Raw genomic sequence first — 27,356 nt, forward strand, 5'->3', positions numbered from 1 at the left:
TCCTTGTGTGGTTCTACTGTGAGAGTTTATATCTCTCTGCTGAGGTATTATGTGAAGTCAGATGTGCTCGTATTCTGCTATTGCATACCTCTAGTGTTTATGGAATGTATGTGTTTGTATCTCTCTGGAATGGTTAAACGGTCTAAGATTGTTTTAGCCAAAAATTTGCCAAAGGGGGAGATTGTTGGTGTTTTATGTTGGCCTCATTTTGCTAAAACAAATATTCAAGTTAGATGTTGAACTGAGTTGGATAGAATGCTTCAACATTGGATACGACATCCAGTGCTTCAACATTGGATACCACATCCAGTCCGCTCTGTTTTCGCGAATGATATATTTTTGCGTGAGATCTTTGAAAGATTTGATTGAAGAATTAATCCACGCCTTTTAATTTGTGTGCCAACACACAGGTGTTTCCAGAATCTTCAGAAAGCGTTTTATGTGTTATTTATTCCTCAATATTGTCATAAAAGATTTGATTCTAAAATATATTTTAGAAGATTGTTGTAGAAAATATAAAAGATTTATTTCAAATAAATCTTTATGGTTCAAGGAGATTATTATTGAAAATATATTCAGGAGATTGTTACTGAAAATATATTTATGGACAATAAATATATTTATGGAAGGAATAAATATTTGGTGAAAATATATTTGTGGAAAATATATTTTTCTTCTAGAAGACTTCTTGGAGCTGAAGTATTGTGCAGCCTGTTTACTCATCAAAGCCCATGTTGCTTATGCTATATAAAGAAAGGAGCTAAACCTAATTTACTCACCGAAACCGAAATCAATTTTACCACGATGTAGTCTTTTAGGGTTTCGTGTCATGTAGCCACTCTCTAGGAGAGTTGGTGTAAGTGAACCACTCGGGTTGTGAGATGGTCACTATGTCCTCACTCAGAAACCTTTAGGTAATGAGTAGAGTGTTGTAATATCTCTAGAGCTTCTAAGCAAAGAGATAGTGTGTGTGAACCATTCCTAAGCTTTGAAGTACGGAATTGGTGAATGTTTAAGAAGTGTGTCTTCATCTGCAAGTTGTTATTTGTACGATCACAGTGGCTGTGATTAAGAGGAGTTGAGCGGAGGTTCTCATACCTAGGTGTGACTTAGGTAGAATATAGCACGGGTGGTGATTAGGTGATAAGCTGTAAACGGGCGAGTTTAGCTTTGAACTAATACTATCATAGTGGATTCACTCCTGGATTGGTATCCCCCAGATTAGGTGACGTTGCACCGAACTGGGTTAACAAATAACTTGTGTTTTACGTTCTGCACTTTATTATTAACTTGTCTGTACTGGTACGAGATGCTTAAGCATCGTGTTCAACATCAGTATACTATCGCTCCTGACAAATGTTGGAGCATCGTGTAGAACATCTACTGTTTACGTTTTTTTTCAGTATCTGTTGTTAAGGTTATATGCCTTCCCATATTATTCATGACAGAACAGATGTTTCGCCATCCTGTACAACATCTGGTTCTACTATACCAGAATTTCATATACACAATACCATAATTTATCACTGAAACATACAAAATTCAATAAATAAATTTACAAGAAAAAACACAATAATTCCACTTATTTTAAAAATATACAAGAGACCATTTTTATCACTGAAACATAAAAAATTGAATAAATAAATTTACAAGAAAAAACACAATAATTCCACTTATATTTTAACCATATTATATAATAAATTTTTTTTATGTTAAAATTGATGGTATTGAAATACCCTTTCTTTTTTATTTTAATTATATCTTAGAGACGGATCATATATTTATGATAAATTACTTTACGCATTCAATGGATGTGGAAATTGGAAGGTTGATTTCACATAATTCATGGAATAAAGCAGAGGTCTTATTTGTAATACCACAAGATTCCGTTTGTTCAAGAACGATAAAATGGACTGGAGTTTATGTAAACCATAATTTTACTACAATGGAGGATGTTCTGTTTGCATATCAAAATGCAAATCTACAAGTAAAACCACAACTATACGATTTTGATTTTTGACCACTTTGCCATGCTTCCGTCTTGGGATCAAACTTTGGATATCAAAATGCAAATCTACAAGTAAACACCAACAACAAAGGCTCGTAGATTTGTTGTAGCATTATTGAATTGTCATTGTCTATTGAATTGTCATTGACACAAAAACATTATACAGAAAAATGCATCTTTTATATGCATGGTATCAATTTTAGGTTTTTTCAGTCCTTTGAAACTGTCTCAATAGCCTTGTCTCCACGGTTGAACAGTACCCTCTGCCACTTAGTCCCACGTTTCTCTGCCATCATTTATCCTCTCTCCGGTGTGACCACCACCACTTGGTTTGCAACTCACCGGCGACCACCTCAATGAAGTTTCGCCACCAAACACTGCTGCACGTGCCCCCACACGCGTCTAACATCCTGATGCATGAGACCCACGCACATGCTCTGATCTATTTTTCCGTGCTTTTTTGCCATATCTCACTGCTGGTCGCGATCGTCTCTATATTTCCCACCACTAGGCGACTGACCCTCTTTGCATGTTTTTCAACCACCAACGCTTATGGGTGATAACTCCACCAACGATTCCTCCACATTTACCAAAGTTCCACTCATCCGGTGCGAGAAACTAACTGTGATATATTGGTCGTGAGATAGACCCTGAGGTTTGCCAGCTGCCATTGCACATGTATCTGAGACAGAATTCATTTGAGCAAGTTTCAATCATTGCAAACATATAATCCCTCAAGAATCAAATTTAACATAAGTTTGGCAAACCTCACCATTCTCATAATAAGTTGCTTAAGAATTTCACTTAGAGAACAACTCCCTAAAAATTATTTGCAAATAGAATAAAGTAAGTTCTAAAAATGGTAAACTTTAGTATTTGGCCCCCTAGGATATACTAAGGAAGGATCTTGATAATTGTCCCAAATTTTTAAGATTCTCTAAGTAAATAAACTTCCCAAACAGGAGGCTTACCAGTTAAAAGTTGCAGACATCCATTTGAACAAAAAAAGAATCCATTTAAGCATGGAGCATCAAAACAATACTAACACTACTATCACTACTAGAACCACTATATCAATACTTGAACTTATCATAGTTGCACAAAATTGTAGTTTTACTTCAATTTTGGTTTCCTTTACTCATTATAGATTCCATGCCTCACTAGTGAACTTACCTTCTGATAGAAACCGGTATCTATGATTAAGAAAATTAAGGGATAAATACAGAATTTATTACGTCAACTTCTTGAGAATGATTCTCAAAACAGATGAAGTTGTAATACAAATGCCAGACAAAGATACTCACAAATCTGATAGAAAGTGAATAGAAAGATAAAGGAAAACAATGATAACAATTGTCCACCAAGATGTTCAAGAGTTTGGTCTCTCCCTACCAATCCCTCACAATCACTATTTATTACAATTCATAAACACACAATAAAAACTGCACACCTACCTGTCAATACATAATGAAAAACTGCAAACATAAACATAAGCACCACAAAAATGTAAGTACTTGTAAAAACAAAGCCGCTGAAATAAAATCAATCTCCAAGGACTTCAGATTTACTATCCCTTTCATGCCATTCTAAATGAATACTTATGTAGTGACCAACTGCACTAATCTCTATTAACTATTTAAATATCTTCAAGACATCAATTTCAGCTATGTTACAAACTTAAAATATGCAAAGAATCAATTATGCAGCAGAAACATAAATCATATTTGAATTGTTATCATTGATCTCCACCGCCCACTACCAAACACAGGTGTGACCTTTCTGTTCCCTAGCTCACATAAAGGGCTGGTAATGAGTCGATTTGAACTCGCTTCAGCTCGACACGATCAGATTTGATTCGACTCAAAACTCAGCTCGAGTCCGAATTATGTTCAAGTTGGATCAGTTCATTGCCAGCCCTACTCACATATATCTTCTCCAAAAATTGAGCCACCGTTTGTAGAAGAACAATTGACATTTTGGTGCTTACTTTTATCTACAACAAACTCAATTTAATAAACAACCCCAGCTGCAGCCATGCGCACCACACTTGTTACCTTGATGCCCAATAAAAATGTAAGTACTTGTAAAAAAATCTCCAAGGACTTCAGATTTACTATCCCTTTTAAATTACTTCAAGTATTACCCATAACATAAGCAAAGCCATAACAAGTTACTTTTTAAATTTTCAATATGTTTTTAAACTGTGAATCAAAATGATGTGCATCTCAACATGTACTCCATCTAAGAAGTCAAATATGCTGCCGAAAAAGAATTGTAAATCTAGCATAATCAATTTTACAATCAAGTCTTCTGGAACTGTAAATCCACCATTATATTGACGAAAGTATTATAATTATAGAGTATAGCAATGACATTAAAAAGAACAACAGCACCCTCGCGAAAGGCAATGAGAATCAAACTCCAAAAACTAAATGAAATTTATATTCACAACGTTGTTGTTGTCTAACTAACTCTTTCCCCTAATTAGTAACTATTACGGAACTTCCTTTTAGTCCCATAACACAACAACATTTGTAAAATTTGTAAAATCCCAACACAACAATATTTCCAAGACAACACTAACTATAATATTCTAATTCTACATCTTCTCCACAAGTTGAAACTCATTGATCTCTCGGTTTTTGAAGTATAAACAGACTTAAAAAAATAAACAATAGCAGAAATTTGTTTCTCATTAGGCAAGGCAACTACAAAAACGAAATGATGCCATAAAATTTATATTCAAAATTTAAATATAAATTTAAACAGCTTCATGTGACCTTTCAAAATATAAATTTCCAAGGCAGCTACTTATCTTTAAGACATGTAAATAGAAAAACTATGCATCACTATTGGGGACTTTGTTAAGACATGTGTAAATCAAAATAACAATGTGTAACAAAAGAAAGAACACAGAATCAAATATCAAACTCACAACTCAGATTTCAGACCACAGTACTTTCGTCGCACTCAGGTTCAACAAGATGAAGGTCTTGACCGCAGGTTTGTTGCACACTGAAGTCTTGGCGGCACATCGTACTTGCACTTTGTCCCCAATCTCGTCGCAGTTCATGTGTGCAACCATGACATGAATTTTATGCATGAGGGTGCAAAATCAGCATTCATCTCAGAATGACACGGCTGTATATAAAGGAGAAGGGCCCTAGAATACATGTTCTAGAATAGCATACATCTAATCTTGTACCATAAATACATGTTCCATAAATAATATAAACCAAAATTAAAGATAAATACTCATCCAAAACTGCAAAATCTAAAATTATGTAGATCCAAGCTTGTACCTGTTGTGTACAATTCAAGTCTTTGGATATTAAATCTTAAGTTTATCATTCAAAAATAGTAAGATTAAAATTATTATTACACAGAAGTACAAGTGTTACAAAGAAAAAAGAAATTTAGCGACTCATGGATCCAACAAATATTGAGATTCAGATTCAACAAACATTAAGAACCCTTTGTAACAGATGCCAAATTCCAGTCCACATAGATTGGATTTTAAGTTCAGACATTATCTAGCTGTAAATTAAATTGACACCGATAAACACCAGAATAATTAGTTTATAAAAACTACATACAATGCAAAGATTTTAATTCGCACAGTTAACCAAAATACCATATAACTTTGGGTCAGTAAACTAATTGCTATAAAGGACAAGTGATCAATACAGTTACCATGCAAAAGGTCGAAAACACAAAGCAGGTGGCAAAAAATATTGATAACTTACTTGAGAAATCTCAAAGTCAAAGTTTCAATTAAACCAGCACTGTCCCAATTCACTTTCTATAGTAGCGAAAAGTTTCTCCGTAATGCCATTATTAATTCCTGATATAAAACCTACCAAAGTTGTTGTATTAAAATTTACCAGATCACTCCACCAAAATGATTCTTAGACTCAAGCTTCCTACAAGTATTAAAGATCTATTCAATAAGACATGTAAATAGAAATACTAACCATCTCTAACGGGGACAGCAATATAAGTGTCATGCTTGTGCTTGTTGTGTTTACAACTCCACAGTCTAAAGAAACACTTTAATTGACAATAATTGACTTTATTACTTGGCTGGAGCAAGTGTAGTACAATTTGTAAACTCCTAACCCAACAATATTTCCAAGACAACCGTAACAAATATATTCATTCACTTCCCCACAAATTTCAAACTCACCAATATCCCAATCTTTGAAGTATGAACACACATAACAAAAAAAATAACAATAACAAAATAACCATCTTACCTAGTTTCAATCTTACAATAGACCTTTTGCGATAATTTCACGTAGAAGTTTCTCTGCCTTATCATTTTCACCTTTATTAAACAGAGAACGGATAATTATTTCATAAGTTGCAGCGTCTGGAATGCAACTATTGTCTTTCATTTTTGATAGCAAGGCCAACGCTTCATCAAACAAGCCCTTGTCGCAAAACCCTTGGATCATAACAGTATATGTATAAACATTTAGATTGTAGCCTTTGACTGAAAGATCTTCAAAAACATTTCTCGCGTCGTCTACTCTTCCAACTTTACACAATCCGTGAATAAGAATAGTATATGTGTTCATATTTGGTTGAATGCCCTCGTCCTTAACTTTTGTTAATAATGCAATTGCCTTTTCAATATGATGGTTTTTGCATAAAGCATTAAATATAGAATTGTAGGTAACTATATTAGGTGGTTGACCTCTATCATGCATCTCATCAACAAGCTTCAAAGCATGTGAGATTCTCCCTGATTTGCCCAAACCATCAATAAGGGAATTGTAAGCTATCACATTAGGAATAATGTTTCTACAACGCATTTCTTTGAAGAGAATTAAGGCTTCATCCACCATTTTAACCTTACAAAATCCATTAATCATAATATTATAGCTCCGAACTTCAGGAGTCACTCCACTTTGGGCCATGATATTGAATATACCCTTGGCCTTGTTCACTTGTTTAACTAAGCAATATCCATCCATTAAAGAGTTATATGTAACAACATTAGGTTTAACACCTTTTCTAATCATCATAGCAAACACATTATTAGCTTCTTTCACTATTCCTTCCTTACAAAATGCATCAACCAATATATTGAAGGTAAACACATTAGGGTTGATGTTTTCCAATATCATTTTATTAAACAAATCAATTGCTTCTTTCAATTTACCGACAATGCAAATGCCACTAATTAAAGTACTATAAGTGACAACATCGGGATAAATTCTCTTAGCGACCATTTCAGAATATAAATCAAAAGCATCATCAACAAGTTTATCTTTGCACATACTGTCAATAATTGCATTGTACATTACCACATTAGGTCGAACCAGTTTCCCATCAACTCGTCTCAACAACTGCAAGGCTGCACTTGTTTCTCCTACTTTACATAACCCATTGATTAAGGTCCCGTAACTAACTTGATTCAACTGAAATCCCTGTGCTACCACGTTGTCATGAAAGTTCAATGCTTTATGGATCTCACCTTTGAGGCAAAGACCCTTGATGAGTGTATTCAAAGTTATGGCATTCGGGTTAAAACCCCTCTTGAGAATCCGGGTCAATACAGATAAAGCAAAATTGATATGACCCAATTGACAGAAACAATTGATCAAGAGGTTGGAAGTTACAAAGTCAGGTTTAATATTCCTAAATTCCATTTGTTGAGTAAGTGAAATAGCAGTGTGGAAATGCTTAGCCTTGACAATGGAACCTAAAATCCTTCCAAATTCAATGGTGGGTGGGGTTGGATTCTTATGGAGTAAGTGATTGAACAAAGAAATGGCATCTATATCATCAAATTGAGTTGAGGATGAGTAGAAAAAAGAATTAAGAAAAGTAGGGTTTGGAAATTGGAAAGGACTGAACTTAGGAATGAAAAGAGAAACAGGAACATACCTCATAAACATTGAACAAGACATTGTTGTTCTGATTGTAGTGAATCACTGTTCTAAAATGAAATTGAATTTCAAATGCATAAGGATTGAATCCGTGACTAATACCTAATTTTTTATTTTTATTTTTTTTATGAAAAATGTTTAGGAGTTTAAAGATGGTGACATTAACAATGGAAAAGCGGTTAACAAATTGAGTTACCGGCCTCACTTTGTTATTCTTCCAGTTAATCTTATATTTATAAAAACATTATTATGATCGTTAATTTTGACGTTGACCATGATGAATTTAAACTCAATCTCATGTGACACATGATGCATAGACAATTGAGGTTCACCTAAAAATGAGAATAATTGGAAGAAGGCTAATAGTGAACACAAGTTAGAAACTTAAAACGACCGAATTGTTAAATAAAAAACTTTAAAACATATTTATTACCTAAAAACATAAAAAAAGATGTAAATTTTACCAATGCGAAACTTAAAGTACTTATGAATGCATTTGGCCAAAAAAAAAAAATTAATAACCAACAAATAATAGGTTAATGCAGGAGTATATCATATCATATTAATAAAAAGATAAATAAGTATTAATATATATTAATATTAATGTTGTTTAATTCGGTTTGAATCCATTTTAAAAATCAATAAAAAAATTCGACCTAATTAAGCAAAGAACATCCATACACATCCAAAAATATTGAGTGGCCAAGATGCATAACATAAACTGTCCATAAAATGTCGCTGTTTGAGATAGTGATTATCACTATTTGAAATAGTCAATGTCACACTTTTCGGACGTACCCAAAAATATCTTGAACAATTGTAGACTCACCAGCAGATTCAAACTTTTCAATAGTTGTTGCATTTGAAGCCTTATACCTCTAATGAAATTTTTTATATCCTCTAATGAAATTTTTTATATTTTTGTCTCGCATTGTACACTTGTTTAATTTCAATCTTAGTTTCTTTAATATTCTATCTTTTAAAGTGGACAAAATATTGTTAGGTGGCACAAAATTCCTTGTCGGCTCCGAAGGTCCAAGCCTCCACGCGCTTTCATAACCTCCGGCGATAGTTTTTGGTTTATTTTCTCTTAAAAAATACATATTTTTTTTAATAGAAGGTTGTTATATTTGTTTTCTTAATTTGTTCCTTAACTAATACCTTAAGAGCCCTAGTTAACACGACTCTATTAAAACATTCTTTAGAGGAGCACTGACTATTTGGAAAAATATCTTAATTTATCTAAAATATTTAAGTTTTTAAAAATAATACATATTCTAGATAAATTTATTGCTCAATCAACTTTTTTTTAATATCCGTATTTTTCGTCAAAAAATCCTACGTAAAAGGTCGAAGGGATTATTATGAGATAGAGAGAATACGAGAGCTAATCCCCTCCAATTTAATTTTTACTGGAAAGGATAAATTTTGTATCCTGACCATTGATTCATTTTTTAAGTAAATAATTATCTTGTAATAGTATAAGGTGTGGTGGAGATTAAATAAGCTGGAGAGAATCTGCTCTCGAGAGAACACCATTTATTTTCCAAAGCCATCATAAGGTCAATCGTCAAGGATGAGGACATAGAGAAAGCAGTTCTCCTTCCTCCAAAAGAAAAGCTTTCTACATCACACGTTTCATGAATATAGGTATAAAAACAAGAGGAGTGCTAGCAACACACTCCAATAACAAACACACTCTCTTCTATTGGTTAAAATTTATATGGGTCCATATTTTTTTATGGGACCCATGTGAATTTCAACCAATAAAAGAGAGTGTCTTGAAGTGTGTTTGTTAAAGAGTGTGTTGCTAGCAATATTCATAAAAACAATATTTTCCTTTTGTTTTTTGCTATAAAAGCTTTTGAGTGGAATATGCATGGACCATGCTGCTGCGTTATCCATACGCAACACAAGCATTGTGAGAATTTTGGTTTGGCCTTTGGTCCTCGGCAAGACTTTTATGGTCACGACTCACGACCGTAGACTCACATAATTTTTGATTATTTATAAAATAATTAAAAAATAAAATAAAAAATTCAAGTTTTATGAGTATGACCAATAAATTATATTTGGTCACATAACTGTATAAGAATAATTTTTTGATCATTTTTTTTATACGCGCCAACTTTTTCTATCCCTTGTTTTGGGCTAATTACTTATTTTTGCTTCACTTTCCTTAACCATTGACTTGCTTTATTAGCGAAAGGAAAAAAAACTATTGACTGTGTGTTCCGTAGATATAGTTCAATAATATTAGTTTATAGTTACTTAAACATTGCAGTTCTGGGTTCTAAGTTTTGGGGTTCGAACTCTAAATTCTCCATTTATATTCTTATGGATATTAAATTATTTGACCAAAATAATAATAATAATTAATAACCAATGACTCACTTTTATCAATCTCTTACACTGCACACTAAACTTAAAATATAGAGTAAAAGAGTTATGTATATTTTGTCTTTCTAAATATATATACCAATTTCATTTTCAGTTTCTCTTATTTTATTTTTTCAAATTATTGTCCCCCAAATTTTTTTTATTTCTATAATCCTAGTGGCTTTATAAAGTTGATGTGAAGTATAATTTCGTGATGTCTTTTATGAATTCTAGTAAGTGGCTATATGTGTGAATGGTATAAAAAATGTTGACTCTTCAAATTGCACATCGTGCCAATGTCACACCACTCACCACAACTTGTATATCCTTTTGGAAAAAACTTCAGTCAAAAAGAAAAAGTTTTGGTCATAATTAGTTCTCTTATAGGATTAAATTTATGTACATCCGTTTTAAATATAAGATCCATTTAAAAAAATTACGGAGATGTATATCAAAAAAAAAAATTACAAAGATTAAAAAATTTGATTGTAGTATTTAATTTGTTGACAATAATATTGTATTTACAATTTTATTCTTCAAGAAAAAAAAAAAGAGTTAATGTCTTAATTATTTAACTTCATTTAATTTATAATTAGGAGTATACTTGTAAAAAAGTAATTAATAACTTGAAAATTTATAATTAATAATTAAGAATATTTTTTTAAGAGAATCTTATTTTTAAGGAAGAAGGTAGTATAATTTTGCGATAAACTTTATTTAAATACATATATCATTTCAAATCAAACACATTCAATTGAAAAATAAATCCATGGCTTACTCTAAAATTCTCTTTTTCTCCATCATTGTTAGATTCCTTACTTTTGCAACTATCATGGCACAAGACTCTTCATTTTTTCTAAATAAATTTTGCTCCCCTGACCTTACCAAATCCAACAGCAACTTCCATGACAATCTCATCAAACTACTCTCTTCATTATCATCAAAAGCCATAAGCAACACTGAATTCTACAACCCTATTATTGGTACAAATCCCTCAGATTCTATCTATGGAATGTTCATGTGTAGGGGTGATGTGGATTCTCAACTTTGTCATGAATGCATAGGTAATGCAACCCAACATCTATCCTCAGAGTGTTCTTTGTCCAAACAAGCTTCGATTTGGTACAACGAGTGCACGGTTCGATACTCTAACGATTCATTCTTTTCGGTCGTTGATATGATGCCTGGTTTTTACATGTGCAATACCGTGAATTTCTCAAACACAAAAAGCTTCACGCCTTTCTTGTTTTCGACCATGAATCTAATTGCCGATGAAGCAGCTAGTGACAAGAAGAAATTTGCAACAAATGAACGAGTTTTCGAATTTCAAACACTTTCACTAGTACAGAAAACACTTTTTACATCTGGCCAAAACCTCATTTTACATCTGACCCCAGTCAGAGGTAGACGTACAAGAAGTAGTAAGTTTACGCTTTTTACATCTGACATTCGCCAGATGTAAAATTACCCCCTTTTACCTCTGTTCTCGTGTTTCAGCTGACCATTTTTTTTTTTAATTAAATTGAGCCTTTTACACCTGACCAAGTCACCAGATGTGAAATAATAACTTTATTTAATTTTTTTTTCTTTCAAAATCCTGCGTTTTTTTTTTTATTTTTTTTATTTTATAGTTTAAATCTTATTTTGTAATTAAAAAAAACCAAAATAGCATTACAATTCAACATTCAACCAAAATACAATTACATTCAAGCAAAATACAAGTCATTACAATTCAAAACATCCTATATAACACCCCATATTGATTTATCTTAGAATATCAATAGGAGCATACATAACTGAATCGGGAAACATTAAAATTACAGAATAGCTTTTGTACGACATAGTACAATTACAAGATAATTTGCCGGGCAATACATAATCTTGACAAAATCCTGAATAAACTGTCATAATGTACAACCTATAATATATTATACATCAGAGCGAAATGGAATACATAACAACCAGGATCAAGCCTTGAGCCATCTTCTATAATAATTAACAGGTGATCAATGCTACGAAGTTTCCATAAACAGCGTCTTTACTACAATCCTCTTGGAAATCCATTTATTCTGCTCAACCTGTTACCTATAATCAATAAATCGTGGGTTGAGACTACTAAGCCTCAGTGAGCTCCTGCTACCCCAACTACGGTGGTGACTACACCGGGGGCTCATACATAAATCAGTTGATCACTAAAATAACTCATATTCATAATTGAGTAGCTTAAACATAAATAAAGGTGTATCACAAAATTTATTATCTTGATTAATTTTATAACTCACGGACACTTCGAGGTGAGCGGGTCTCGAAGGCCTGACTTTAGTTCCTGATATTAAATGTAGATCAGAGAACCACCTCAGCTCACAAATTAAATAACTTGATTCCCACTAAAAGTGAAGAATCCCTCATAGCAAAAGCTAGACTCTTAGCCAAAGGCTAGATAATCTGTGGTTCGGGATCAACCACCATAATCTGATCAACTGTCTTAAGAATCTAAATCGCATTAACCTGCCCATCAACCCTTCCCGAGGATATTTCTAACTATCCTAATCATCCTGATTAAATTCTAAGTGTACTGATTTTAAACATGTAGAAAATCCATAATCGTGGAATTTAGACACTTATTGTTTTTATAAAATATTATTCGTGACGGAGGGTTTTTAGTTAAATTAAATTAGTTGACATAACCTCCATCCATAAATCAAAAGCATAATGGTCTCAGGTTGCATCGGTTCATAAGACTTTGCACCGGTTCATGTAACTCAGTTTGTTGCAAAAATAGTGATTCTGAAGTTCCATGCTCCGGTGCATACTATCTATGTGCCGATTCAAACTCTGTCCAGGCCATGTTTGAGTCACTCATACAGGGTATGCACCGATTCACACGTTTTCCAGGTTTTTATAAAACACATCCTGAAGCCTATGCACCTGTTCAAGTATAGCATGCACCGATTCATAGACTCATAACACACATTTTCTAAGCTCTGGAAAACACATGCATTGATTCATAGCTATGTGAACCTGCTCAAACACACAACCTGCAACATTCAGCAGCACTTACCATTCCAAAACAGTTTATATATCATTCAGTTTATGCTAAGTTCCACGAATCAACAACATTCCAACATGTAGGGCATATTCAATTCATTAATTAAGTCATTTCATGAGTTCTCCCTAATTAATCCCTAAAACTTAAGTTAACATGCATAGTTGGATTTTGGGGAAAACTAATAAGACTACTCTATTAAGTGAGAGTTTATCTAAAGGAACCCACCTGCGATTCCAACATTTCCGAGCTGTTCAGTATGCTCTTAATGATCCGTTCGTGTAGCTTGAGCACGTAAAACCCGCAGTCCAAAAACAGCAATTTGACAGCATCAGTACCCTAGATTCAAACACATCCCCAGACTTCATTATAAATCCAGAAATTACAAAATTGGTACTCAATCGAAGATAATTTCGTCAGCTTTCCAGACATGTAAATATTATTCAAAACGGAGTTACGGTTTGACGGCTACAGCTCAAATACCAGACACGGTTCCAAACAAAATTATGCAGAAACTTCAATTACCAAAATCCTACACAATACGATCTATATTATCAAAATCTGCACTCAATATAATCCATTGATAAAAGATATTGAAAAAACAAACGTTGACATTATCTACAAACATTCCTTGTTGAGAATTGAAGAACAGTTTCTTACTAAAGCTTTATCAACTTCAAAGTTCAATAATCTTGTGTCCAAGCTTGGCTTGATAGATATTTACCAAGCTCCAGCTTGTGGAAGGTTGTTGAGAATTGAAGAAAATGAAGATAAAAACAAGGAAACTATTACTTAGTCTATTAGTTTTTAACTCACTGCATAAGTGTGATTAAGTGTGCTAGTACACACAGTAGTTAACATACAGCACCTATGTAGTATAAATAGCTCTTTTGTTATCTCTTTCTATTCAAGTGTAATAACAATTTCTTCACTTCAATAATATTTCTCTCACAATTCTGTTATGAATTCTGTTACTTCTTCTACTCTTAACATTCCTTATATTATGATTACCTTTCTCTATAGAAATAATTAATAAAACTTACCAATGGTGGGAATGGTGAGGATTTCTCCAAGCTTAAGCTCATACAGAATGGTGGTCTTACCAGCGGCATCGAGACCGACCATAAGTATACCCATCTCCTTCTTCGCGAAAAGCCGGCTAAACAGCTTCGTGAATGACAGACCCATTTTCAAATACTCTGAATTAATTCAAATTTCAAACAGAAACATTAATTCACTTAACCCTAAAAGATAATCAAAATTGAAATCATGATTGAATACACAAAGAAATAGATCGAGCAAGGGAAAAACCAAATCGTAAACATTAATCCAGTACCTTGGTTTTCAATCGGAGGGAGAGGAACGAGAGAGAGCTTCATTCTGCAATTAGGGACGAGAGAGAGCTTCGAATCAGTACCTGCGTTTTCAGTTGTGGGTGAGAGAAAAACAAGCTTCGATTCGTGAGAGTAGAGGCCGGAGAAAGAAAGAGAAGCTTCGATTTGGAGTTAAGCTTCGATTTGGAGTTAGGGTTCGTGAGAGAGAGGACGACTGCGAGTGAGAGAGAGGACGGCGCTGGTGGTGAGTTGAGAGAGAGGACTGCGCTGGTTCTTGCGAAGGTGAGGGGTTAAGGTTGCTGCGTTTTGGGTTGTTCTTCGTGAAGGTTGCTGGGGTTTGGTCGCGAAGGTGATGAGAGGGTTTTTTCTTTAAGTCTTGATAATTGGGAGAGAGATATCAGATAAACATGGCTATTACCTTGTTCCAAAAATATATATTTTTTTTTTTATTTAACCTGACTTTTTACATCTGTGGCTAAATATGGCCAGATACATACATATTTTAGATAATTTTCATCATAATTACAAGATTGCCACCGCGTTTAGTTATGCTTCTGGTACATTGAAGTCTGATGTAAAAAGTCTTGTCTATTTATTTTTTACATCTGTGGATATTGAAGCCAGATGAAAAGGCTACTCCATATAGCCTTTTACATCTGACATATGCTCGTCAGATGTAAACATGATGTGTAATATGTCATATTTGTACTAGTGTTTATTGTCTAGCTCAGTGCACGTCAGACTTATCGTCGAAAGTTTGTGGAACCTGTCTGCGTAGTGCTATCAAACAACTTCAAATTCATTGTGATGGAAAACTAGGTGGGAGATTTCTTTATCCTAGTTGTAATGTTAGGTATGAACTATATCCTTTTTATAGGTCTATTAATGTTCCTTCACCAAATGAGCTTGCTCCTCAAACAAAAGATTCGATTTCGAAACAAGATTCAAGATTTTTAGAAGATCCATTTTATCTTTCCTATAATTGCTCTAGTAACCACAATACAATCACTTCAAAAAATTTCAACTTACTTCTCTCTTATCTGGTGTCCAATGCCACCGCCGGAAAACTATATCATAGAGTTATAATGGACGAAATTGTGTACGGACTCTTCATGTGTCGAGGTGACCTCCCTTCTCGCCTTTGTGTTCAATGCGTAACAAACGCAAAAGATCGAATATTCTCCATGTGTCTTTCATCCTCAGAGGGTATAATTTGGTATAGCCATTGCTTGCTTCGCTATTCAAGTCAATATTTTTTCCCTAACATCGCCGAAACTAGTCCTATGTACCGCGATATAAACATCACCAATCATTTCATCTCGGACCAAAACTTGTTCACTAGTACATTATCGAATCAGTTATCTGAACTTGCGAATGCGACGGGGAATAGTGATGAAAGATATATGATAAATTCATTAAAATTGAATGATATACAAACCTTATATACTCTTGAACAATGTACACCATATTTGTCTCCTCAGGAATGCATTTCTTGTCTAAATGATATGATAAGTACACAAATTCCATGGTCATTCTTGGGAAGTGTTGGTGGAAGAATTATATATCCTAACTGTAATATGAGATTTGAATTGTTCCAATTTTACATCGAGAGCGATGAAGCTCGGTCGTCTAGGAATCCATCAAAAGAAGCAGGTGAACTCTTTGCTCAAATAGGATTTATTTTATTTTTATAATTTTTTCTTGTTGGGGAATCCATCAAAAGAAGCTCGGTCGTCTACCAATTTTGCATTGTTGGTAAATTGAAAGAAGCAATCAATTTGTTTAATGAAATGGTTTTGGAAAACATCAACCCGAAAATGTATACGTTTAATATATTGGTAGATGCTTTTTGTAAGGAAGGAAAAGTGAAAGAAGTTAACAATGTGTTTGCTATGATAATCAGAAAAGGTGTTAAACCTGATGTTATTACTTATAGCTCGTTAATGGATGGATATTGCTTAGTTAAAGAAATGAACAAGGCCAACCGTACATTCAACACCAAGGCACAATGTGGAGTGACTCCAAATGTTCAGAGCTATAGTATTATGATTAATGGATGTTGTAAGGTTAAAATGGTGGATGAAGCCTTAAATCTCATCGAAGAAATGTGTTGTAGAAACATAATTCCTAATGTGGTAACATACAGTTCCCTTATTGATGGTTTGGGCAAATTAGGGAGAATCTCACATGCTTTGAAGCTTGTCGATGAGATGCACGATAGAGGTCTACCACCTGATATATTTACTTACAATTCAATATTTGATGCTTTATGCAAAAGCCATCATGTTGAAAAGGCAATGGCATTATTAACAAAAGTTAAGGACGAGGGTATTCAACCAAATATGAAGACGTATACTATTCTTATTCACGGATTGTGTAACTTAGGAAGAGTAGAGGATGCGAGAAATGTTTTTGAAGATCTTTTGGTCAAAGGCTACATTCTAGACTAGATGTTTATACATATACTGTTATGATCCAAGGGTTTTGCAACAAGGGATTATTTGATGAAGCGTTGGCCTTGCTATCAAAAATGAAAGATAATAGTTGCATTCCAAATGGCACACTGTTGTCTATATCAATTGTCATATCACTGCTATATGGTCTAACATGTATAAACCTTTTGATGAAAAGTTTTATCAAAACTTTATTACGCGGTTATTGAAGCATATTTTGGTCTGCTGTCAAATTAAGGGTTCTCATATGCTGTTTTAGTTTCTCTGATATTATAGGTTCTCTGCTTTAGTTTAATCCATCTCTAATATGTTTATGTTTATGTTCATACAAAAAGATGGCAAATAGAATTATCTGCTTTAATATGCATTTTGTTAGGAGTCCCACATTGAGTATTTCAAAATGCTCAATGTGGTACTTAAGCCATCAGAATTTTTGTATTCAGCTGAAGAGTCGCAGTTAAACAGCATAGAAAAGAGATCTTTCTTAGTTAGCTGCACTTGTTAAAAGATTGGACTTAAACATCTACATTATAAATCGATCATCGTATACTACTTTTGATACTCAATTCTGAGTAGTACCGTTGGATTTTTGGTTCTTGTGATTATTACAACTATGCAGGAACTTCCAATGAGAAGAAAAACCGAAGTAACTGCAATGTGTCCTAAAATTTGAGTGGCAGAAACATATTTTCTTAGCTTTTTAGTGCCATTCATAATGTATGCTGTCAGTTTCTCAAGTGAAATACTTGTAAGTGATTAAATGAAGAAACAAGATTATCATGATCTTCTTGTTGATTACCATGACATGAATTTTATGCATGAGGGTGCAAAATCAGCATTCATCTCAGAATGACACGGCTGTATATGAAGGAGAAGGGCCATAGAATACATGTTCTAGAATAGCATACATCTAATCTTGTACCATAAATACATGTTCCATAAATAATATTCACCAAAAATAAAGATAAATACTCATCCAAAACTGCAAAATCAGTAATTATGTAGATCCAAGCTTGTACCTGTTGTGTACAATTCAAGTCGTTGGATATTAAATCTTAAGTTTATCATTCAAAAATAGTTAAGTTTTGTAAGATTAAAATTATTATTACGCAGAAGTACAAGTATTACAAAGAAAAAAGAAATTTAGCGACTCGTGGATCCAACAAATATTGAGATTCAGATTCAACAAGCATTAAGAACACTTTGTAACAGATGCCAAATTCCAGTCCACATAGATTGGATTTTAAGTTCAGACATTATCTAGATGTAAATTAAATTGATGCCGATAAACACCAGAATAATTAGTTTATAAAAACTACATACAATGCAAAGATTTTAATTCGCACAGTTAACCAAAATACCATATAACTTTGGGTCAGTAAACTAATTGCTATAAAGGACATGTGATCAATACAGTTACCATGCAAAAGGTCGAAAACACAAAGCAGGTGGCAAAAAATATTGATAACTTACTTGAGAAATCACAAAGTCAAAGTTTCACTTAAACCAGCACTGTCCCAATTCACTTTCTATAGTAGCGAAAAGTTTCTCCGTAATGCCATTATTAATTCCTGATATAAAACCTACCAAAGTTGTTGTATTAAAATTTACCAGATCACTCCACCAAAATGATTCTTAGACTCAAGCTTCCTACAAGTATTAAAGATCTATTCAATAAGACATGTAAATAGAAATACTAACCATCTCTAACGGGGACAGCAATATAAGTGTCATGCTTGTGCTTGTTGTGTTTACAACTCCACAGTCTAAAGAAACACTTTAATTGACAATAATTGACTTTATTACTTGGCTGGAGCAAGTGTAGTACAATTTGTAAACTCCTAACCCAACAATATTTCCAAGACAACCGTAACAAATATAATCATTCACTTCCCCACAAATTTCAAACTCACCAATATCCCAATCTTTGAAGTATGAACACATGCAAAATTTAATGGTATTTTTTTTTTGGGCTGAATAATGTTTTAGTTCGTAACTATTTTTTTTTTAACAAGTCAAAATGAGATATATATTAATAAAATAGTTTATCCAGTACAAGGTGTACAAAAATCGACTATAAATAATTACAAAGAGTCAAGAAAAAAAAAACCATAAACAGATCATACAAGGCCCAAACAAAATAAAGGATTAGACCACCAGCTATGATAGTTTGAGGCTAAAGTCACACTCGTCGACTTCAACCACCTATAGGAAAACAATTTGATCTTATCCAACAATTGAGGAAGAGTACTTGTTGAGCCACTGAATAGTCTATGATTTCTTTCCGTCCACATAACTCAAACACAAGCTAGCCAAATAAGCTGCATAAAATACTGTCGTGCTCAAGAACCACCTGGTCAAGAAGTGAACTGGACAAATGATCACACAAAGTAATATAGTCCACCATAGGAATGTCAATCCAAGAGCGAACTAATTCCCAAAGAGAGCCAAAAGTACTACATGAAATGAACAAGTGATGGGCCGCCTCGACCTCTCCACATCCAAAAACACAAGATATAGCTATAGAGGATAAGATGCCTCGGGTAACCAGGTTGGCTTTAGTGGGAAGTCGATCCTGCAATAAACGCCACGCAAAAATAGAGACCTTCAGGGGTACCTGTTTGTGCCAAATAAGATCAAAACTAGCATACAAAATAACCGAGTCATGAGACGTCAAAAGCTGATAAGCGCCGCGAACAGAGTAACCGTGATCAGGATCATGCAACCAAAGCCACCTATTTGGAAGCTGAGCCTGCAAAGAGATACCAAGAAGTAAGGCCTGACACTCCCCATCGTTATATAATTTTCCGTTCCTTTTAGGACGTTTAACCATCTCTTTGTTAGTCATTTTGGTCTCTATCGTATATAAAATGCATCAACATTATAAATGGTTCACCATAGCTATAGACAAAAAAAAAAAAATCAACATTTGATCTTTTTCTCAAAATCTAACTCACGAGATCTTATAAATCTACTGTATCTAATAGTAAACCAACCACCAACATCAAATTTTATTTTACATTTCTTCATCCTTTTTCACCTTCTACTTCATCATTTTCATCACCATTTTCATAGCCTTCATTATCTTGATATTAAAAATCCCAAAAAAGGACAATATTCCATATAGAGTTGACTCGAATCTTAAGTAATCGACTGCTACCCTATGATATTTCTACTACACCTATCAAAGTGATCGCAACACACGCCCATTTGAAGAGATTTTCTTCTACTCCGGCTGGAACAAATGTGATCCAATAATGGTCTAATACCACCACAAGCGATTCTCGGTGTTTGTTTTTCTAAAAAAAAAAATTTCTTCTCAATATTGGAGTTCCAAAAGTAGAACATTTTTGGAATTTTGGGGGTAAACAGAAACTCTCAAACAATTGAGATATGAGAATTTTAAGGTCATACTAACTAATAGTCACTAATACTCAGGACCCTTACGGAAACAAAAAAAACTGTTTTAAAAAGAGTATTCTTTATACTTTTAAAAAGTATATTACACAAATTTCAAGAGTCTTTTACTTTATTTAGTTTCTTAACTAGTAAATTCTAATTTTGTCAACAAAAAAAAAACTAGTAAATTCTAATATGGACCACTTCATCAATTGGCCCATGGTGGACCAGTCATGAATAACATTATAACGAATACTAATTTTACAAAATCCACCATTGGATTGAAAGTTTATATTATATAGATCATTCATAGAAAAATTTAGAAAAATTGAAAATCATTTGATATGTTATTGAGACACATCAAGATTAACAGTTTATTAAATAACGTAAATCTTGATAGGTCTCAATAACATATCAAATGATTTTCAAAAAAATTTATGAATGATCTATACGATATAAACTTTCAATTCAACAATGAATTTCGCAAAATTTATATTCGGTAGATCACTTGTCCACGATGGACCATTTGTAAAGATGGTTCACTGTGGCATTAGCCTTCTTGATACAAGTTAGTATTTTCTTTAATTGTATTGGGAAAGGTAATTTGTTGAAACAATACATAAAACCATTCTTATATTAAAAACATGCAGCAACTATAACAGCAGCAGCAGTAACCACTAGAACAAACAAGAGAAAATTTAAACTTTTACTAATATTCTAACAAGGGATAATTCAGGATTTTAACAAAAAAAAAAATTAAATGCAATTAAGTTTGTCCATATAATAAATTATTTTTTAACATCCTCCAATTTGAGGAACCAGAAATTGCCCCATGAGGAATTTTGATTCCCTCCCCTCCTAAAAAATTGAATCAAATACACTTCATTTAAAATATTATATATCCACTCCCCTTCAAAAATCCCCCAACCAAACAGATTAGTGATCAATGGCACAAAACATGTTGCTCAAGCTCTCTGTCTGTTGCTGTTAGATCCCTCTATTTCTTTGTTAAGGTTGGTAGATTCAGTTGTTTCTCTACTTTTTCAGTCCAATATATATCTGCAAACATTGACATCATTAAGACGAAAAACTGTATAAAAGAAAACAAATATTTTGAGCAGCATCCAATTGTACATAACTAAGACGAAAAACTGTGAAATCTGGAGAATAGGCTCAGACAAGAGAATAATAGGCGCAAAACATAGAAGCTGGGCACAGAATTTAGGCGCGCGTTGAGCACAAAAACAGAAAACTTGCATTACTCACAAAACTAGTTACTTCTTACACTTGATTGATCCCATATATATACACAATGAGGATCAACATCAACTAACTAATAAATGTATAGGAAACCTAATTATTATTTAACTTCTACCTATCAACCTGGATATCCATTAGACCATCAGATTTCACGTGTATTCTCATTTTCTATTAAGAATAAGAGATTGGCTAGAGCAAGTGTAGTACAATTTGTAAAATCCTAACCCGACAATATTTCCAGGAAAACCGTAACAAATATTTTCATTCACTTCCCCTCAAAGTTTGTTTCTTAATTGGCAAGGAAACTACAAGAAAAAAATATGATGCCAAAAAATTGAAATATAAAATCAAAATAACAATGTGTAACAAAAGAACCATTTTACCTAGTTTCAATCTTACAGTAGACCTTTCGCGACAATTTCACGTAGAAGTTTCTCTGCCTTATCATTTTCATCTTTATTAAACAGAGAACAGATAATTATTTCATAAGTTTGCAGCGTTTAGAAAAGCATCAACCAGTATATTAAAGGTATACATATTCGGGTTGATGTTTTCCAGAACCATTTTGTTAAACAAATCAATTGCTTCTTTCAATTTACCGACAATGCAAAAACCACTAATTAAAGTACTATAAGTGAAAACATCAGGAGAATAGGTCCAAAGCCAACACCACTAGACCACCCCAAGTGGGTGGTCATTTAAGTTTATTAAGTAACAAATAGGTCCTTTAAGTTTTTTAGGTAACAAATAGGTCCTTTTAAGTTTATAATTTATTGCATCGTTACACTTCCAGCCCCCGTTACAAAAGCGCTGACATAACCGTTAACTTAGTAAGATGGCACTAAAACACTGCTTCTTGTTATTTGGAAGCCAAAACGTAGTGTTCACTACCATCTCGCTAAGTTACTTCAGCGTTTTGTAACGGAGAATAAATTGAACGGTAACGGTGCAATAAATTAGAAACTTAAAGGACCTATTTGTTACCTACAAAATTTAAAGGACATATCTGTTACAAACGTAAAACTTAAAGGACCTCTGAATGCATTTGGCCTTCCATAAATAATATATACCAAAATTAAGGATAAATACTCATCCAAAACTGAAAAATCAGTAATTATATAGAAAACAGAATCATGCTTGCTTTCTACAAATCATTCAAGTTCTAAACTCTAAGCCTTGTTCCTAGTAACCAAACACTTTGAAAGTTTTCAATACTTCTCTTTAAGGTTCTAAAATACACATTACACAATAATTTAATGTAGCCACAAGAACAATTTAAGTAATTATCAGCTTGCATCACTTAAGCGCCAAGCTTGTACCTGTTGTGTACAATTCAAGTCTTGGCAATTAAATCTTAAGTTTATCATTCTAAAACAGTTAAGTTTTGTAAGATTATAATTATTATTATTATTATGCAGAAGTACAGGTATTACAAAGAAAAAAGAAGGTTAGAGACTCAAATTCAACAAACATTACGAACGTTTTGTAACATATACCGAATTCCAGTCCAAATAGATTCGATTTTAAGTTCAGACATTATCTAGCTGTAAATTCAATTGCACCGATAAAAACCAGAATAATTAGTTTATAAAAACTACTGTCACGACCCAATCTCAGATCATGACCGGCGCACAGGCTAACACTAACTCATCATATATTCAGCCCGTGCAAGCCTAATACACTAGCTATATAACCTATACACTATAACAAATACACTTATTTAAAATGTAGAGTTACTAAAATTATAGCTCCACAGGGAGGATCCCTGGTCCTACGTATCCCTAAACGATTAGGGAATCAGAGCCACGTCTAAGTGTTGGTTAACTATCAACAAAGTATACATAAAAACTATCTCATCAACCTAGAATCTACATTACCACTTCACACATAATCCCCTGTCCTTCATATTTTATTACAACGTGGTGGAAGACCAAATAATCCTATCATTCTACTACTGAAAAGACTTGAGCAATTCTTGTAAACATTGATCCTTACTTTTCAAATCTAAGAATTTTCTACTACTTATGAGAAATGAGAATCACAGTGAAAAATTTTGGCCCTAAGATTGTGTGTTGTTCTTTGTTCGGCGATGCCATAGCAAAGGGAGAGAAGAAGACTTACGTGTGTATGTTTCTAGAGAGAAAGCTTTGTTTTATCCTTAGATTTTATAGTTTATTTATTTATTTATATATATTCTTCTCCAAAACTCATACAATAATTTTTTATATACACTTATCTCACTAAATACATCTCACTCTTAAGCTTCTAGCTAATTCCTCTATGCCACTAGTGCATTACAACTCAATTTAGGTTACTTAATTGGTAATAAGTTAACACTTCTAGAATTTTTTAATTTGCCCTTACTAATTTTATGGGTTTACTAATGTATCCTTGGTTAAATTCCTATCCTAATATAAGGTTATACTAATACATGAGTATTTCTCATTTACTAAATTTTTGGGATATTACAACTACATACAATGCAAAGATTTTAATTCACACAATTAACCAAAACACCATATAACTTTGGGTCAGTAAACTAATTCATATAAAGGACAAGTGATCAATACAGTTAGTCAGTTACCATGCAAAAGGTCGAAAACACAAAGTCGAAGTTTCACTTAAACCCCCAGTCCCAATTCACTTTCCAGATCTAATCAATAAGCTGTGTTCCCTGTAAAAAATTCATGACATGTCAAACTCTCAATACTTATCTTTAAGACATATGTAAATATACTGACTATGCATCTCAAATGGGGACTTAGTTACTCATTACACAGAAATATAAGTGTCATGCTTGTGCTTGTTGTGTGTACAACTCCGGTCTAAAACAGTTAAACTTTGTAAAATTAAAATTATTATGCAGCAGTATAAGTATTCCAATCTACAATGTGTAACAAAAGTGTGTTTCTCAATTAGCAAGTAAACTACATAAACTTGAAATATAGAATGAAAATAACAATGTGTAACAAAAGAACCGCCTTACCTAGTTTCAATCTTACAGTAGACCTCTTGCGATCATTTCACGTAGAAATTTCTCTGCTTTATCATTTTCACCTTTACGAAACAGAGAATGGATAATTATTTCATAAGTTACAGCGTCTGGAATGCAACTATTGTCTTTCATTTTTTATAGCAAGGCCAACGCTTCATCAAACAAGCCCTTGTCGCAAAACCCTTGGACCATAACAGTATATGTATAAACATGTAGATTGTAGCCTTTGACTGAAAGATCTTCAAAAACATTTCTCGCGTCCTCTACTCTTCCAACTTTACACAATCCGTGAATAAGAATAGTATATGTGTTCATATTTGGTTGAATGCCCTCGTCCTTAACTTTTGTTAATAATGCAATTGCCTTTTCAACATGATGGTTTTTGCATAAAGCGTCAAATATAGAATTGTAAGTAATTATATCAGGTGGTAAACCTCTATCATGCATCTCATCGACAAGCTTCAAAGCATGTGAGATTCTCCCTGATTTGCCCAAACCATCAATAAGGGAATTGTAAGTTACTACATTAGGAATAATGTTTCTACAACGCATTTCTTTGAAGAGAATTAAGGCTTCATCCACCATATTAACCTTACAAAATCCATTAATCATAATACTATAGCTCCGAACTTCAGGAGTCACTCCACTTTGGGCCATGATATTGAATATACCCTTGGCCTTGTTCACTTGTTTAACTAAGCAATATCCATCCATTAAAGAGTTATATGTAACAACATTAGGTTTAACACCTTTTCTGATCATCATAGCAAACACATTATTAGCTTCTTTCACTATTCCTTCCTTACAAAATGCATCAACGAATATATTGAAGGTATACACATCAGGGTTGATGTTATCCAATATCATTTTATTAAACAAATCAATTGCTTCTTTCAATTTACCAACAATGCAAAAGCCATTAATCAAAGCATTGTAAGTGACAACATCGGGATAAATTCTCTTAGCGACCATTTCAGAATATAAATCAAAAGCATCATCAACAAGTTTATCTTTGCACATACTGTCAATAATTGCAGTGTACATTACCACATCAGGTCGAACCAGTTTTCCATCAACTCGTCTCAGCAACTGCAAGGCTGCACTTGTTTCTCCTACTTTACATAACCCATTGATTAAGGTCCAGTAACTAACTTGATTCAACTGAAATCCCTGTGCTACCACGTTGTCATGAAAGTTCAATGCTTTATGGATCTGACCTTTGAGACAAAGACCCTTGATGAGTGTAGTCAAAGTTATGGCATTCAGGTTAAAACCCCTCTTGAGAATCCGGGTCAATACAGAAAAAGCAAAATTGATATGACCCAATTGACAGAAACAATTGATCAAGAGGTTGGAAGTTACAAAGTCAGGTTTAATATTCCTAAATTCCATTTGTTGAGTAAGTGAAATAGCAGTGTGGAAATGCTTAGCCTTGACAATGGAACCTAAAATCCTTCCAAATTCAATGGTGGGTGGGGTTGGATTCTTATGGAGTAAGTGATTGAACAAAGAAATGGCATCTATATCATCAAATTGAGTTGAGGATGAGTAGAAAAAAGAATGAAGAAAAGTAGGGTTTGGAAATTGGAAAGGACTGAACTTAGGAATGAAAAGAGAAACAGGAACATACCTCATAAACATTGAACAAGACATTGAATTTCAAATGCATAAGGATTGAATCCGTGACTAATACCTAATTTTTTTTTTTTTTTTTTTTTATGAAAAATCTTTAGGAGTTTAAAGATGGTGACATTTACAATGGAAAAGCGGTTAACAAATTGAGTTACCGGCCTCACTTTGTTATTCTTCCGATTAATCTTATATTTATAAAAACATTATTATGATTGTTAATTTTGACGTTGACCATGATGCATAGACAATTGAGGTTCACCTAAAAATGAGAATAATTGGAAGAAGGCTAATAGTGAACACAAGTTAGAAACTTAAAACGACCGAATTGTTAAATAAAAAACTTTAAAACATATTTATTACCTAAAAACATAAAAAAAGATGTAAATTTTACCAATGCGAAACTTAAAGTACTTATGAATGCATTTGGCCAAAAAAAAAAATTAATAACCAACAAATAATAGGTTAATGCAGGAGTATATCATATCATATTAATAAAAAGATAAATAAGTATTAATATATATTAATATTAATGTTGTTTAATTCGGTTTGAATCCATTTTAAAAATCAATAAAAAATTCGACCTAATTAAGCAAAGAACATCCATACACATCCAAAAATATTGAGTGGCCAAGATGCATAACATAAACTGTCCATAAAATGTCGCTGTTTGAGATAGTGATTATCACTATTTGAAATAGTCAATGTCACACTTTTCGGACGTACCCAAAAATATCTTGAACAATTGTAGACTCACCAGCAGATTCAAACTTTTCAATAGTTGTTGCATTTGAAGCCTTATACCTCTAATGAAATTTTTTATATCCTCTAATGAAATTTTTTATATTTTTGTCTCGCATTGTACACTTGTTTAATTTCAATCTTAGTTTCTTTAATATTCTATCTTTTAAAGTGGACAAAATATTGTTAGGTGGCACAAAATTCCTTGTCGGCTC

At 33.2% G+C, this 27,356-nt stretch overlaps 4 protein-coding genes and 1 long non-coding RNA gene across 7 annotated transcripts; 2 read left to right on the forward strand and 3 right to left on the reverse strand.

Moving 5' to 3' along the window:
• Positions 1 to 1,831: 1,831 nt before the first annotated feature.
• On the reverse strand, positions 1,832 to 7,992 carry LOC123907063 (pentatricopeptide repeat-containing protein At1g62670, mitochondrial-like). Of its 2 annotated transcripts, none has more exons than XM_045957154.1 (2): positions 6,265 to 7,965; positions 1,832 to 2,690 (listed from the first exon to the last, which is right to left on the reverse strand). In XM_045957154.1, exon 1 carries the CDS (start codon positions 7,924 to 7,926, stop codon positions 6,277 to 6,279), a length of 1,650 nt encoding a protein of 549 aa, XP_045813110.1. In that variant the 5' UTR covers positions 7,927 to 7,965; the 3' UTR covers positions 1,832 to 2,690; positions 6,265 to 6,276. The 2 variants fall into 2 exon arrangements, with proteins under 2 accessions (XP_045813110.1, XP_045813109.1); XM_045957153.1 differs by lacking the exon at positions 1,832 to 2,690 and adding an exon at positions 5,897 to 5,931 and having other exon boundaries at positions 6,265 to 7,992.
• A 3,022-nt stretch (positions 7,993 to 11,014) lies between these two features.
• On the forward strand, positions 11,015 to 16,524 carry LOC123907065 (putative cysteine-rich receptor-like protein kinase 23). The gene is made up of 3 exons (XM_045957157.1): positions 11,015 to 11,599; positions 13,921 to 13,937; positions 15,377 to 16,524. Exons 1-3 carry the CDS (start codon positions 11,054 to 11,056, stop codon positions 16,356 to 16,358), a joined length of 1,545 nt encoding a protein of 514 aa, XP_045813113.1. The 5' UTR covers positions 11,015 to 11,053; the 3' UTR covers positions 16,359 to 16,524.
• LOC123907066 lies at positions 12,126 to 14,356 on the reverse strand. Its single transcript, XR_006809150.1, has 2 exons — positions 13,559 to 14,356; positions 12,126 to 12,369 (listed from the first exon to the last, which is right to left on the reverse strand). It is a non-coding gene; the product is annotated as an uncharacterized LOC123907066 (long non-coding RNA).
• LOC123904850 (pentatricopeptide repeat-containing protein At1g12300, mitochondrial-like) lies at positions 16,482 to 17,114 on the forward strand. The gene has a single exon (XM_045954456.1). It carries the CDS (start codon positions 16,482 to 16,484, stop codon positions 17,112 to 17,114), a length of 633 nt encoding a protein of 210 aa, XP_045810412.1.
• Positions 17,115 to 21,272: 4,158 nt separating this feature from the next.
• LOC123907064 (putative pentatricopeptide repeat-containing protein At1g12700, mitochondrial) lies at positions 21,273 to 26,440 on the reverse strand. Of its 2 annotated transcripts, XM_045957155.1 has the most exons (3): positions 24,763 to 26,440; positions 24,361 to 24,450; positions 21,273 to 21,575 (listed from the first exon to the last, which is right to left on the reverse strand). In XM_045957155.1, the coding sequence occupies exon 1, from the start codon at positions 26,422 to 26,424 to the stop codon at positions 24,907 to 24,909; it is 1,518 nt and encodes a 505-aa protein (XP_045813111.1). In that variant the 5' UTR covers positions 26,425 to 26,440; the 3' UTR covers positions 21,273 to 21,575; positions 24,361 to 24,450; positions 24,763 to 24,906. The 2 variants fall into 2 exon arrangements, with proteins under 2 accessions (XP_045813111.1, XP_045813112.1); XM_045957156.1 differs by lacking the exon at positions 24,361 to 24,450 and having other exon boundaries at positions 24,763 to 26,420.
• Positions 26,441 to 27,356: the final 916 nt, after the last annotated feature.

Source organism: Trifolium pratense, linkage group LG2 (assembly GCF_020283565.1).
Source record: "Trifolium pratense cultivar HEN17-A07 linkage group LG2, ARS_RC_1.1, whole genome shotgun sequence".
Classification (NCBI taxonomy): Eukaryota; Viridiplantae; Streptophyta; class Magnoliopsida; order Fabales; family Fabaceae; genus Trifolium; species Trifolium pratense.